We start from the raw sequence: 14,267 nt of genomic DNA on the forward strand, positions 1-14,267 counted from the left end.
TGCAATATTTTAAATCGTTTGAGACTGCTCCATCTCACTCTAATCCTCCCGTCGGACCTCTGTTACTGGAACTCGAGGCTGCCCAAATGCGATATGAATGCGATATGGAACTACCTCCCGGAGGTGGTTTCCATCTGGTTTGCAAAAATCGGATCTCATGTGGTTTGGGACTGTTCAGACTTCAAAAGAGTCATCCAGTTTCAATTTGGATGGGCTAAAAATCGGATATTGGCTGGCAGTCTGAACGCGGCCTAAATTACCTCAAATCCGCTGTTCTGGAACCGAAAACTCAGAGTTTTCCGATCTCAGAGTAGATCAACTAAGAGTTCAGGATTAGACTCAGAGTTTGTTGAACCTGCTTTGTGAAACGGACCCGTGATGTTCAATGTTGTGTACGAAAGTAATCTGTACCGATTCGTGTGGTGAATCAGACCAATTTGACAATTTTACGTCACAATGCCTGTTTCCAGGTCTTAAGGCAAATGATTCGCTGTGGCGACCCCTGAAGGGAAAAGCCGAAAGGATGAGAAGAAGATTATTATTATTATTAATAATTAATAATTATTATATTATTAATAATTATAATAATTATTAATAATAATAATAATAATAATAATAATAATAATAATAATAATAATAATAATAATAATAATAATAATAATAATAATAATAATAATAATAATAATAATAATAATAACAACCCTTTAATACCTGTCTAATCTCAGGCTTTTGTTCTTATGGCTTGCCCCCTGTGCTCCATGCAGCGCTGTCCAGTTCCCCCCCTCGCCGGTAGGGGGCGGCATCGACAACGCTGTATTTTTCTTCCAACCGCCAAAACCTGAAACCCGAAGAAGAAGAAGAAAGAAGATGGCTGCAGTCCAGCAGACGGGGATGTGGTGAACGAGCCTGCAGAGGAACAACTCGCACTTTAACGACTTACCAAGCCCGGCAACACACTTAAAGCGACCTGTGGGCTCTGATTAACCACCCAGAGGAGTAACAGCGGAGTAACCTTTAACCAGCGGAGCAGACATGAGACTGGAGCTGTAAACCAGCAGGACCGAGGATGAACAGGAAGAAGGATAAAGGCTTCGAGAGCCCGCGACCCTTTAAGCTATAAGTATCTCTGTGTTGTCAATGTTTGAAAACTACTAACGCACTTTGATTGTATCAGTCACTAAATGCCTGCTTCATAAAGGAAGTGTTTGGTTTGTTTAACCTGAACCAGGTTTTAATGTGGTTATTGTTGTGTCTCCACGACCCACCAGGCGGTTTGTATCAACAACATCAACTTCCAGAGGAAATCTGTCATAGTGAGTAAAACCTGCTGAACCCATTCACATCACTCACTCATTCATAAACCTGCTGAACACATTCACATCACTCACTCATTCATTCATTTATCAAGGAAATCTGTCATTGTGAGTAAAACCTGAACACATCATTCACATGAATCACTCATTCATTCATTCATTTATCAGACCAGCATCATCACCATCATCCCTGGAATAGTATAGTGAAGCTGTAGGGGAGAATGGGAGATGGGTTTTATGAAAAAGTTCTTTGACACCAATAAACTTTCCTTAAATTTAAGTAAGACTAAGCTTTTGATATATTGAAACTGAAATATCAATGAAGAAATGTATATCAAAGTTAACAATATCCCCATTGAAAGAGTAACAGAATACAAATTCCTTGGAACACTCATTGATCATAAATTAAAATGGAAATCACACCCTATTATCATACAATCAAATGTTTATAAAGAAGTGCAGGAAAAAAAGTTAATGATTGTTAGCGGTAGGTGCAAACAAAAGCCTAGTAATAATTGTTACATTATGAAATTTGGTGTCAATGAATTTGATTGCATTACAGTATATCCCATTACAGTATATTTTTATACCCGTTGATAGTCTTAATTTTAAACATTTTTTTTAATCCTTTTCGCAACAATTCCATAGTTTTACACCAACTCCCGATCACTTGAGTTTGAGTATCTGCCGATCCCGATTTTTCCCGATCCGATCACTTTTTTTGGCTCCCGATACAATTCTGATACTTTTTCCCGATCAGATAAAAGAGGACTAAAACTCAAATGATCCCAAGTTTCTTTTCTTGTCCATTGGAGAACAACATGGACATGTATTTCAACAAAGATTATCAGCTCTGGTGCCACAAAATGTAGAAACATGAAATTGTAAACTAAAACAAAAAGTGCAGAATAGTGCAATAACAAAAATAAATACATTTAACTTCAAAAGAGATAGTTGAATGACATTCAGTCAAACTCACAAACACAAGAAAATTAAAATACTTTTTGGCTTAACCTTAGTGCAACATTCTGAATGGCATGAAATGAATAGCAGCAACTTAATGAACATGAACGTATATAGAATTTCACAATGGCCGGAAGTGACGTTAAATGCAACGATATATAAAACGATTTACTATATATTAAAAACATTATTAACTAGGTATATCCCGATACTTTTTTGGCTGATACCGATGTTTTGAAAATGCCGTGATCGGGCCCGATCGATCGGGCGGCCGGTCGATCGAGACAACACTAGTTTTAAGCAGGTTACTGTGTAACAGGGTATGCCGACCTCAAGGCTGAAGGACTGTCGTCCATCTCACTGCAGTTCTAGTGTCTCCCACTTAAAACCCCTCTCTTTCAGGGCTACGTGGAGCTGACCATCTTCCCCACCGTGGTGAACCTGAACAGGATCAAGCTCAACAGCAAACAGTGCCGCATCTACAGAGTCCGAGTGAATGAACTGGAAGCCCCGTTCATTTACAATGACCCCACGCTGGAGGTTTGCCACAACGAGTCCAAGCAGTAAGTACTGGTTTTAAAAGCACATCTCATGGAACGGAAGTAAACATTACGCTGTTGCAGAAAAGGCGAAAACTATAACTTTAGTTCAGTTGACAGTTTGTAGTAGGCCTGTGTTGGAAAAAATTGATTCTCATATTAATTCCTAAAAATAAATTTGTATGTTTAAAGAACGATTTCTTTTCATCATTACATTACAACTTTTTTTTTTTTTTTTTTTAATGCCCAAAAAAGGAATGTTTTGAGAATAATTGGCACCATGTTTTTTTCCTTTTTAAATATGTTTAAAGGTATGAAAACATTAAAGTTTTCAGTTATAAGTGCATACATTGTCTACATTTCATTACTTTATATTCTGTCTTGGAGTTACATTTGCATAAAATGCTAAAAACCAAATCCTCAAAAATTAAAAACCGAAAAAGACAGGAAATGGAAAAAATTAAAGCGGAATGTGGAAAAAATTAAAACTATTTAATACGTCTCTGTTTCCTCCCTGGATCTGTTTGATAATTCTGCCACACAATGTTTCTGAAAGCAGTTCTATCAGCATTCTGGGAGCTGATTGGTCCTTACAGCATCATTAGCTGACAATACTTGCTGTTGAATCTCAATATAATACTAGTATTAATATGTTGCAGAACTACAGTCATATAATTCATGCAACAGCTCAAAAAGCAGTTTTAATAACACTAACCTAAATCACTACCGGAATCAAATCAAATCTTGATAATCGATTCTGAATCTTAAGTATCGAATCAATTCTTGACATTTGAAAGGATCCCCAGCCCTGCTCAGACCTGTAGGTCTTATTGTTTATTGTTAGGTTTGTAAAGGAAATCATCAATATCAGGTGGATGGGAGTGAATGGGCTTGGGTGGCACATGCAGTCCAGTCCACCAAACCTTTCTTATGGTTCTTTGGTGCATCATTGTCAGCATCAGTTTCTTTGGGAAGAGCAAGTGTTGGGTAAAAAATGTAGCGTTTCTCTTGTGATTGTCTGTCCAGGAGGAACCTCAACTATTTCTCCAGCGCCTACACGGCAGCGGTCAGCGCTGTGGACCCCGACGCTGGGAACGGGGAGCTCGTCATCAAAGTCCCCTCTGAACTCTGGAAGCAGGGAGATGGTGAGATGATGGCATAAATGTTCTTTTTATATCTTACTGTGGGAAGAAATGTCAGTCTAAGACAGAGGTCGGCAACCCGTGGCTCTTTAGCCCTGCCCTAGTGGCTCCTGGAGCTTTTTCAAAAATGTTTGACCTTTTTTTTCTCCTTTTTTCCTCCTTTTTTTTCTTTTTTTCCCTTTTTCTCATTTTTTCTTTTTTCCTTTCCTTTTTAATCTCGACATTTCGACTTTTTTGGCGACATTTTGACTTTTTTCTCGACATATCGATTTTTTTCTCATGATTGTACTTAAAACATTAATCTCGAACTTTCAACTTTTTTCTCGAAATTTTGACTTTTTTCTCGACATTTTGACTTTTTTCTCGAAGTGCATAATGAAAAAATCTTCCCCCAGTTATAAATAATATAGATACATGCAGCAATATGGCTCTTTCAACATTTTGGGTTGCCCCCTGGTCTAAGACAAAAAAAAATGAACTTTGTCATCATCTTCAGATTGTTCCTAAAAGATTAAGTTCCAGCAGTGATGATCAAAGATACTACTCTTGAATAACTTTTTATGTATTTAAGTATCTAAGTCTGTTCGTGACCTCTTGGTGTGTCGTTTTTCTCTCCTCAGATCTGAAAGTGCTGAAGGTCTACATTGAATTTTCCCTGGACCAGCCCAAAGGGGGTCTCCACTTCGTTGCTCCTGATGTGGAGGGCAGCCTGGCCGAGAGAGGCGCTCACGTATTCTCCTTCGGGTACCAGAACTCCACAAGGTCTCCAAACAATGCTTAAAACCTGCAAACTTGAATGAGTCAGAGACCAGACTTTCCAGCTACTCAAAGGCTCTGACCCTGGATTCACACTGAAAGCACCACAGCGTCATAGGCGTCCAGTATCCATTCATTGTCTACGAAAGACGTTTTTACCTGAACTGCTCATGTGAAACACGTAACTGATGGTTGAGGAGCTGGATGGTCCCAACAATTTTATTTGCTACATCAATCCAATGCAAAATAATTAAAAACCGTGCTTATTAATCACAAAACACAGTTTAAACAATATGACCAAACCCGCTGGGACCCGGTGTGTCAGTGTTCACCGCAGACAGACTGCAGCTTCACCGGGACCAACGATGATGGTTGATGTTGATCCAGGACTGAACGCTGAAATATAAAGAAGGCTTCCCAAAGTGTGATCCATGGTGAAATAGGAAACTGGAGATGTGCAGCTATATATAGATATATGTAGACTATATGCACTTTGTTCCCTCCAGTTCTGCAGCTTGAAAGCCCCGCCCACTGCAGGCGTAGTAACCCTGCGTTCACACTGAAAGTGTAAAAAATCTCCTGACGCCAGCATCACGCTGCTTGGTGCGTTCACACTGAAAGCTGCTGCACCGTCTGACGCCTGCAGTGGGCAGGGCTAAAGCTACACATATCTATATAGAGCTGCACATCTTCAGTTTCCTATTTCACCATGGATCACACTTTGGGAAGCCTTCTTTATAATTCTGCGTTATTTCTGCGTAGATAAGAGTGAGTTTGATGCTCCTTAACCAGGTCAGTCCTGGATCAACATCAACCATCATCGTTGGTCCCGGTGAAGCTGCAGTCTGTCTGAGTGAACACTGACACACCGGGTCCCAGTGGATTTGGTTATGATGTTTAAACTGTGTTTTGTGAATAATTTGCTTTAAACCGTTTTTAAAATGGTTGGGACCATCCAGCTCCTCAACCATCAGTTACGTGTTTCACATGAGCAGTTCAGGTAAAAAACGGCAGTGAAATCAGCAAAAATGTCAGTTTGCTGGATGAAATATATTAATTGCTGAGAAAATAAGTTTGTTAGTGCACAGCTCTGCTCCTGTGTACGTTTGTGTACATGAAAGTACAATCTGCATTGAGGCTTCTTGCTTCAGGAATCCCGGTCTGTGATTGGACGCTGCCTCGGCATCGCCGCTGCTCATTTGCATAAAGTTGAGATTTTTCAACTTAAATTGACGCTCTGCTCCCGACGCCTCCAACGCCTCTGCTGCTCTCGCTGCCTCTCGACACGCGTTTTCATAGAAAATGAATGGCAGCCGGCTGCCTATGTGACGCTTTCAGTGTGAACGCAGCATTAGAAAGATAAGCCAATGATCCCTGTCTGCTTTGCCTTTGGACTTGTTGCTGCTCTAAGTTAGAAAAACCTCTGCATTAATTCTGTATTTGCCTTTTCTAAATCCTCTCCTCCTCCAGGTTCTGGTTCCCCTGCGTGGACTCGTACTCAGAACTGTGTACGTGGAAGCTGGAGTTCACCGTGGACGCGTCCATGGTGGCGGTGTCCTGCGGCGACCTGGTGGAAACCATATACACCCACGACATGAGGAAAAAGACCTTCCATTACGTGCTTCCCATCCCCACTGCAGCTCCCAACATCTCCCTGGCCGTGGGGCCGTTTGAGATCCTCGTAGACCCCTACATGCACGAGGTTGGTGGAGAGGATTTGCCTGCACGTGATCCACATTAACTACAACTCTGTATCCCCAGAACTCGTGTTGTCCTTCACTCGTCCCCGGCCTGCACATAAAAGGGTGGGGTGATGTAATAAACTCATTTTCGGATGGATTTATACCAGATTATTGGCACAGTACCAGAATACACCACTGAAGACACGCAGCCACTGAGTGATGTGAAGACGCCTAATCAAAGATAATAACTTGTCTGGTTGCAAATTTTATTTATTTATATATATATATATATATATATATATATATTTATCAACAATTTTTTTTTTTATCCCACGAGTCTTTATAGTGCTGGGAGGTATGACCAAAAATTTATATCACGGTATTTTTCAAAATTATATCGGTTTCACGGTATATCACGGTATTTTTTTTCTAACCACATTTTCTAATGATTTGGAAAAGAATTGCTGCAGTAAATTGGCTTAGAATGGCCTATTTTACTGTCAAATCAAATCAAATAAATTTGATTTAGGCATGCTTTTCAAAGAAAAAAATCTTTTACAAAATTACAAGGTAGAAAATATTTATTGAACATAAAAAACTGAACATTTTTTAATTTCCCAGCATTATGTTGTTTTGGTTCCACCTCCTGGTGAATGTTAGGTAAAATTCTTATGTGGTTACTTTTTGGTTGGCCAACGATTTATGTTTGTGGTGCGCAACCGGTACGGGAGCGGCCAGTCTATTTCCTTATATTACAACGCCGTTATTAATTGTTCGGTTTTTTCCCACTTATTCCACCGAACACCGAAAGTGTTTTTTTGCCATTTTCGGCCGAACAATTTTGGTTACCAAACAATCGGTGCATCACTACTGCTAAACAGTCCCCTCACAAACAGTGTCCTGCGGCGCGGCGGAACGTAGCGCAGCGCGCTACGTTCCCAATGTTGTGTACGCTACTGTACATACTCACCGGTATTACGGTATATGAAAAATTCATATCATAAGAAAAATAAACACCGGTATTCGGTATGAACCGGTATACCGCCCAGCACTAAGTCTTTATGTCAAATCATTCAAAAGTTATGGCAGAAAGTAGGAACTATCAGATATGGACCACTCAGATGAAGGGGGGGGGCACACTTTTTGGCATCTAGCGTCACCACGGTAACGCTTTTGACCGAGAAAAGTAATGCGCGTCGTCGCAGGATGGAGATGCACATTTTGATGTATAACACACCTGGGTGCACGTTACGGTTCGGGCGAAGAAGCGGCTGAAGAAATGGCTGAAGAAATGGCATAAATTGCGCCAAAATGACACGATTAATTCAAAATGGCCGACTTCCTGTTAGGTTTTGGCCATGGCGCCATGAGACTTACGTTTTGACATGATACAGGTGTGTACCGATTTTCGTGCATGTACATCAAACCGTATTGTGGGGCTTGAGGCACAAAGTTTTCTAGGGGGCGCTGTTGAGCCATTAGGCCACGCCCATTAATGCAAACCATGAAATATCACATTTTTCGCCAGGTCTGGCTTGGTGCAAAATTTGGTGACTTTTGGGGCACGTTTAGGGGGAAAAAAGGTCGGAAATTCGTCGGAAAAATAAAAATAAAAATCCTACAGATACAATAGGGCCTTTGCACTGTCAGTGCTCGGGCCTTAATAAGCAAACCAACTGAGAAATTACATCAAATGAAAAGCCGTTAACCGACACCACTCTGTCTTGCAGGTGACACATTTCTGCCTGCCGCAGCTGCTGCCTCTCCTCAAACACTCCATGTCCTACCTGCACGAGATCTTTGAGTTCTACGAGGAGATCCTGACGTGCCGCTATCCTTACTCCTGTTTCAAGACCGTGTTTGTGGACGAGGCGTACGTTCAAGTGTCGTCCTACGCCTCCATGAGCATCTTCAGGTTGGTGTTGAGACGGGGCGTTACCTGCTCTCTCAGCCTCTGAGATAAAGAGCATTCACTTATGCAACGACCAACCACACTGACCACTGTGTGCTGCTGTTAATGTGGCTAATACAGGGGTCGGCAACCCGCGGCTCTAGAGCCGCATGCGGCTCTTTAGCGCCGCCCTAGTGGCTCCTGGAGCTTTTTCAAAAATGTTTGACTTTTTTTTCCTTTTTTTTCTTCTTTTTTTTTCTTCTTTTTCCGTTTTTTTCTCTTTTTTTTTCTTTTTTTTTTTTTTTCTTTTCTTCCTTTTTTCTTTTTCTTTTTTCTTTATCTCGACATTTCGATTTTTTTTTCTCGAAATTTTGACTTTTTTTCTCGAAATTTTTCTCGACATTTCGACTTTTTCCTCAAAATTGTACTTCAACATTAATCTCGACCTTTCAACTTTTTTCTCGACATTTCGACTTTTTTCTCGAGATTGTACTTCAACATTAATCTCGACATTTTGACTTTGTGCATAATAAGTGCATAATTAAAAAAAATCTTCCCCGGTTATAACTAATATAGAAACATGCAGCATGTGTTGTCTTCATTCTAAGGCTTATACAAGACTTTTCATTTTTTGCGGCTCCAGACATATTTGTTTTTTGTGTTTTTGGTCCAATATGGCTCTTTCAACATCTTGGGTTACCGACCCCTGGTTTAATAGAAGCGCTGTATTTCCACTGAGGTTTCTCTCGTTCAGTCAGAGTTGACATGTTGACCCTCCGTTCCAGCACCAACCTGCTCCACAGCCCGACGGTCATTGACCAGACGCCCCAGACCCGGCGCTGCCTGGCTCAGGCCTTGGCTCAGCAGTTCTTCGGCTGCTTCATCTCCAGGATGTCATGGTGAGACAAACACTTTTATGTGTCATAAGGATCAAACTTCAAGCTAAACACGGAGACTCTGGTGGGACGAGGTGTTTTCAGTTCAGCCATTGCGATAAGCCTTGTGATGGAAAGGAAGTGTCATTGCCTGGAGGTGCCACAACTGCCACAACATCCCAACCACTTTCAGCAACGCCTAGCCGTTTCAGTAAAGTGTGGTAACATTTAGCCTTTAGAGGTCTTTATAGAAGGTGGGCAGTGAGAGATTTACAACAGAACTATGCTGTTTTCTCGGCACCAGGAGTCATGTGTTTTCCAGCATGATGCCTAGGCCTGTGTTGAAAAAAAAGATTTTCCGATTCTAAATCGATTCTCATATTAATTCCTAAATATCGAATTGTATGTCTAAAGATCGATATTTTTTTTTCATTAGATTTTCGCCCGGTGAACTTTAATCCCATTACACTGCAAAAACTTAAAATCTTACCAGGAATATTTGTCTTATTTCTATTGAAAATGTCTAATTTTTAGTCATTACCAGAAAAATAACTTGTTATTTGACAATTTTCACCTGTTTCAAGTAAATTTTCACTTGAAATAAGTAGAAAAATCTGCCAGTCAGTGGAACAAGATTTATCTTCTTATTACAAGCAAAAAAATCTTGTTCCACTGGCAGATTTTTCTACTTATTTTAAGTGAAAATTTACTTGAAACAGGTGAAAATTTTTGTTTTTTCCAGTGATGAGTCTTGTTTAATGAGATTTTTTGACTAAAAATGAGACATTTTAACTAGAAATAAGACAAATATTGTTAAGATTTTGAGTTTTTGCAGTGTAGTCATTTTCATTGTTCTGTATGTTGAACATATAGCATATCTGACAATAAAACTTTGGCTTTTCTTAAAACGAGGCTTTTCACTACCTCCTCTGCCGTGCAGTCTCTCCTCTCATTCTCTCTCACCTCCAAACATCCCATGTGGAGCCTTAAATCGAGCATTTTGTTGTATGATGAGTGTGCTGGTGGTGTTTAACAGCCCCGAGGGGGAAAAAAAAGCCTCACGAAAGTCAGAAATCCTTGATTTTTAAGCAAGTCTGGCACTGCTGCTTGCATGAATCAAAGAGGGGGATACACTGGGGCCTGAAACTGGGCCTTGAATCCCACGCTGGTCCCCTGCTGTTCTCATTAGAGCACTGTTGCATGAAGACTGATTATATAATAGAAGTTGTGTGCGCGAGGGTGTTTTTGGCTTAATGGGTAGATAATAATCACGGGGCTTTGTGCAACCTTGATAGTGTTAAAAAGGAGCTATATAGTTCCAGCATTTACCATTTACCGTTGGATAAATGTTTTATTCTTCCTGGAATGTGTGACATTAGCATTAGGTTTTTATAGTAATCAATGTCTGCTGAAACATTACATACTTTAGGCTTTTGTTGTCAATTATGGTGTCTTTTGGGCCATTTTGCACTTTGTGCATATATGTATGTATGTATGTATATATATATATATATATATATATATATATATGTGTATGTATGTAAGATACGTACGTACATACATACACACACTGAATGTAACTTTTGTGATATGAAGTTGCACTGTCCTAAAGTGTTTTTCTCTGAAGGGCTGATGAGTGGGTCCTGAAGGGAATCTCTGGTTACATCTACGGCCTCTACCTGAAGAAAACCTTTGGAGTGAACGAGTACCGGCACTGGTTCAGAGAGGTTTGTCTTCTGATAAATCCGACTAGATTCCCCTCTAGAATCTCTAAACATATTATACATGTAATGATAACAGTGAAGTACATGTTAAAAAAAGATAATTGTCAGTTGAATCCATGTGTTCAAGAGAAATTAATAGATAAAGAAAAAAGTTAACTATTAGATTAGCAAATGATGGGCATAATGTTGATTAGAAGCATGTTGTGTGGTATTTCATTTATATATTTATTTGTATGTATATGAATTGAAATGTTGATGAATTCCTTTGTTTTCTGTGTGCTGTTTTCCAGGAGATGGACAGGATTGTGGAGTATGAGCTGAAGATGGGAGGGGTTCTCCTGCACCCGGCGTTCAGCGGGTGCAAAGAGAAGGACAGGTATGGATTACATTCAACTTTAGTCCCAATTCCATCATTTACCGTTTGGGTAACAGGTCTTTTCCTGATTTCATAAGTGCGCGACTTACTAAGCAAGCTTCTCTCTCTTTAGTCCGACCCCCCACCTCCACTTCTCCATCAAGCACCCCCACACCTTGTCCTGGGAGTACTACAAGATGTTCCAGTGCAAAGCTCACCTGGTGATGAGGCTGATAGAGAACAGGATCAGCATGGAGTTCATGTTGCAGGTCAGAAACAATCAGGACATTTCTTTTTTTTTCTTTTATCTTTATTGGGTATTCGATGTAATGCATATTACACAATAAACATTTTTAAAAGGATTCAACAAATTACCGTTTTATATTTTATCACACACACACACACACACACACACACACACACACACACACACACACACACACACACACACACACACACACACACACACACACACACACACACACACACACACACACACACAAAAGTAAATAAATAAAGACACAAAACTTAACATAACAAACCCCCCAAAACACAACCACTATAAAATACATAATTATAAACAAGTCCCAAAGTAAATACCAATTACCAATCAAACTCTGACTGAAGACAATAATAGGAAAAAGAAAGTAATACAATAAAATACAGGACACATAAAACAACAACAAAAATAATAATAAAATGAAACGAAATGAGTAGAAAATAATAAAAGATAAAATAAACAGACATAATAGGAACCCTAAATAAAAATAAAATAGAAATGGTTAGCAATATCATACTTCCCTATAATTAAATTAAATTAAATTAAATCAAATTGAATTAATCTTCCAAGGATGCCAAAGAATTAACAAAAGAAAGAATAGGTTCCCAAATATAAGAAAACTTATCAGAGCAACCCCTAATACATCAGGTCTTTCAACCAAGAATTGGGAGATGGAGGTTTTTGGTCCTCCCATTGAAGTAAAATATGAAAAAGCAGAGGAAAAAGCAATTATATTAGTAAAAGTCAGGTACGCCAAAAATAGAGATTAAAGGGCTAGAAATCAGGACATTCTTGATTCTGTCCCGGTGTAATTGATGTAGTCAAACTTCAAAGCTCTATGTTTATTAAAGTGTGTTTTTGCTTTCTCGTGCAGGTTTTCAACAAGCTCCTGAGCCTGGCCAGCACAGCGTCGTCTCAGAAGTACCAGAGCCACATGTGGAGCCAGATGCTGCTGTCCACCTACGGCTTCCTCAAGTCCATCTCCAACGTGTCGGGCAAAGACATCGGCCCCCTCATCAAGCAGTGGGTGTATCCTTTACCACGGGGACAGGACGGAGGTGGAACTGGCATGAACTGGCATTGAACTGGATAAACCTTCATGGAGCAAACTTAAACAAGACTTTTTATTACCCCCATCTCATTAAATTAATACATTTAAAAGAAAAAGAAACATGCTTAACTCAATGGAAAATCATTGGCCACGGTTACATGATGTTTTTTAATTCGGAATAATTAATTAAGATTTAAACTATTTTCCTTCGAGTTTACATGGAAATAGTAATTCTGAATTGAGGTTTACATGGAAAACATGTTTGATGGTCTTTCTCCAATTCCTCTCCAGGTCTGGGGGTTGGGAAGGTTCTGATTGGATAGGGGGGGGACCGGAAGTTAAACTACCGGAAGAAAAACTAACTTAGCCGCTACAACTTTGAAAAGCTCACAATTTTGATGTTTCCTGTTTCCATCTGTTCTTTTAATTATTTCTATTTATGAAATAAATGGTCTCTGCTCTTGACCAGCGTTTACTGCTGCTGCATCTTGAAACTTTGTTTGGAAAACCAGCCCAGCGCGGAATATAAGCGTCATGGAGACAGACGGGCGAGGGAACGAGCAGAAAGAAAGACCGGAATTAATTTAAAGCAGAATGAGTGTTAATAAACCAGCCACTTACTTCGTAATTAAGTTTAATTCAGAATGGCCATTTTCATTCAGAATTAGGTGTTTACGTGGTAATTTTTACTCATTTTAAATCAAATTTAATTTTAATTCTGATTTAAAGAGGAATTAAACTTCCCATGTAAACGCACTCATTGTGTCCAACATGGCAAATTTGCACCTAAATAAATACATTTAAAAAAGAAACATGTAACATGTTTAGCTCAAGGGAAAATCACTGTGGTATTATTAAGAAATATGCCACAACAAAATAATCTCTGTCAACTGGGTGGGATTTGGCCTTTTCTTAATTATCATGGCTTTTCAGTCTTAACTGGTGACATTCAGAGACCAGAGCGGTGTGGTGAAATTCTACGGCAGTTTCGCTTTCAACAGGAAGAGGAACGTGCTGGAGCTGGAGATCCGTCAGGACTATACGTCCTCTGGAACCCAGAAATATGTGGTGAGCTTTAACATGGAACACTGAAGTATGAATGAGTGTTACATGTTATGAAAAAGTTAAATAACATACATTTACCAGCCATTATTATCCATCCATTATCTGGCCATGGTTTCTGTCACTGGAGACACAGACATGATGAAGGGCGGCCCGGCCTACCGGGTCTTTGTTCACGTACCTAACAGGATAAATGTTTCCTTGCAGGGTCCCATCAAGGTGACGGTACAAGAACTGGACGGGTCCTTCAACCACACCCTGCAGATAGAAGAGAACAGCCTCAAGCACGACATCCCCTGCCACTCCAAGAGCAGAAGGTACAGGAAATAACACCGATTCATTCATTTTTTGCGCATTTGCCATGAATTATTGCATTTGTAACATTATAAAGGTACATTTCTGAGCTCTGTGGCTGGATTTGTTCTGTTTTTTTAAAACTTGTTTCTTTTCTCAGTAAAGCTGGTTCAGAAGGAGTTTTTAAGGGTGTTTTGTTGGTTTCTTTTCTAGAAATAAGAAAAAGAAGATACCTCTGATGAATGGAGAGGAAGTCGACATGGATTTATCTGCAATGGAGTAAGACCTTATTATGTGCAGGTTTTGAGAAGTTAAAGGAGACCTATTATGGCATTTAACC

At 39.7% G+C, this 14,267-nt stretch overlaps 1 protein-coding gene across 2 annotated transcripts in view; it reads left to right on the forward strand.

The window, feature by feature from the left end:
- The first annotated feature begins 863 nt into the window (after positions 1 to 863).
- The window catches only part of LOC133424380 (transcription initiation factor TFIID subunit 2-like), a 42,391-nt gene continuing 28,987 nt past the window's right edge, over positions 864 to 14,267 (forward strand). Inside the window, exons 1-15 of one of the 2 annotated variants that reach the window (XM_061714941.1) lie at positions 864 to 1,116; positions 1,259 to 1,313; positions 2,679 to 2,839; positions 3,842 to 3,960; positions 4,578 to 4,719; positions 6,184 to 6,415; positions 8,126 to 8,310; positions 9,072 to 9,185; positions 10,789 to 10,888; positions 11,176 to 11,261; positions 11,374 to 11,509; positions 12,395 to 12,549; positions 13,525 to 13,639; positions 13,841 to 13,950; positions 14,141 to 14,206. In XM_061714941.1, the coding sequence (XP_061570925.1) occupies positions 1,067 to 1,116; positions 1,259 to 1,313; positions 2,679 to 2,839; positions 3,842 to 3,960; positions 4,578 to 4,719; positions 6,184 to 6,415; positions 8,126 to 8,310; positions 9,072 to 9,185; positions 10,789 to 10,888; positions 11,176 to 11,261; positions 11,374 to 11,509; positions 12,395 to 12,549; positions 13,525 to 13,639; positions 13,841 to 13,950; positions 14,141 to 14,206 (1,826 nt within the window). In that variant the 5' untranslated portion in view covers positions 864 to 1,066. The remainder of the gene's footprint in view (positions 1,117 to 1,258; positions 1,314 to 2,678; positions 2,840 to 3,841; positions 3,961 to 4,577; positions 4,720 to 6,183; positions 6,416 to 8,125; positions 8,311 to 9,071; positions 9,186 to 10,788; positions 10,889 to 11,175; positions 11,262 to 11,373; positions 11,510 to 12,394; positions 12,550 to 13,524; positions 13,640 to 13,840; positions 13,951 to 14,140; positions 14,207 to 14,267) is intronic. The other variant, XM_061714951.1, reaches the window with a different exon arrangement.

The sequence above is a fragment of the Cololabis saira genome, chromosome 3 (assembly GCF_033807715.1).
Source record: "Cololabis saira isolate AMF1-May2022 chromosome 3, fColSai1.1, whole genome shotgun sequence".
NCBI lineage: Eukaryota > Metazoa > Chordata > Actinopteri > Beloniformes > Belonidae > Cololabis > Cololabis saira.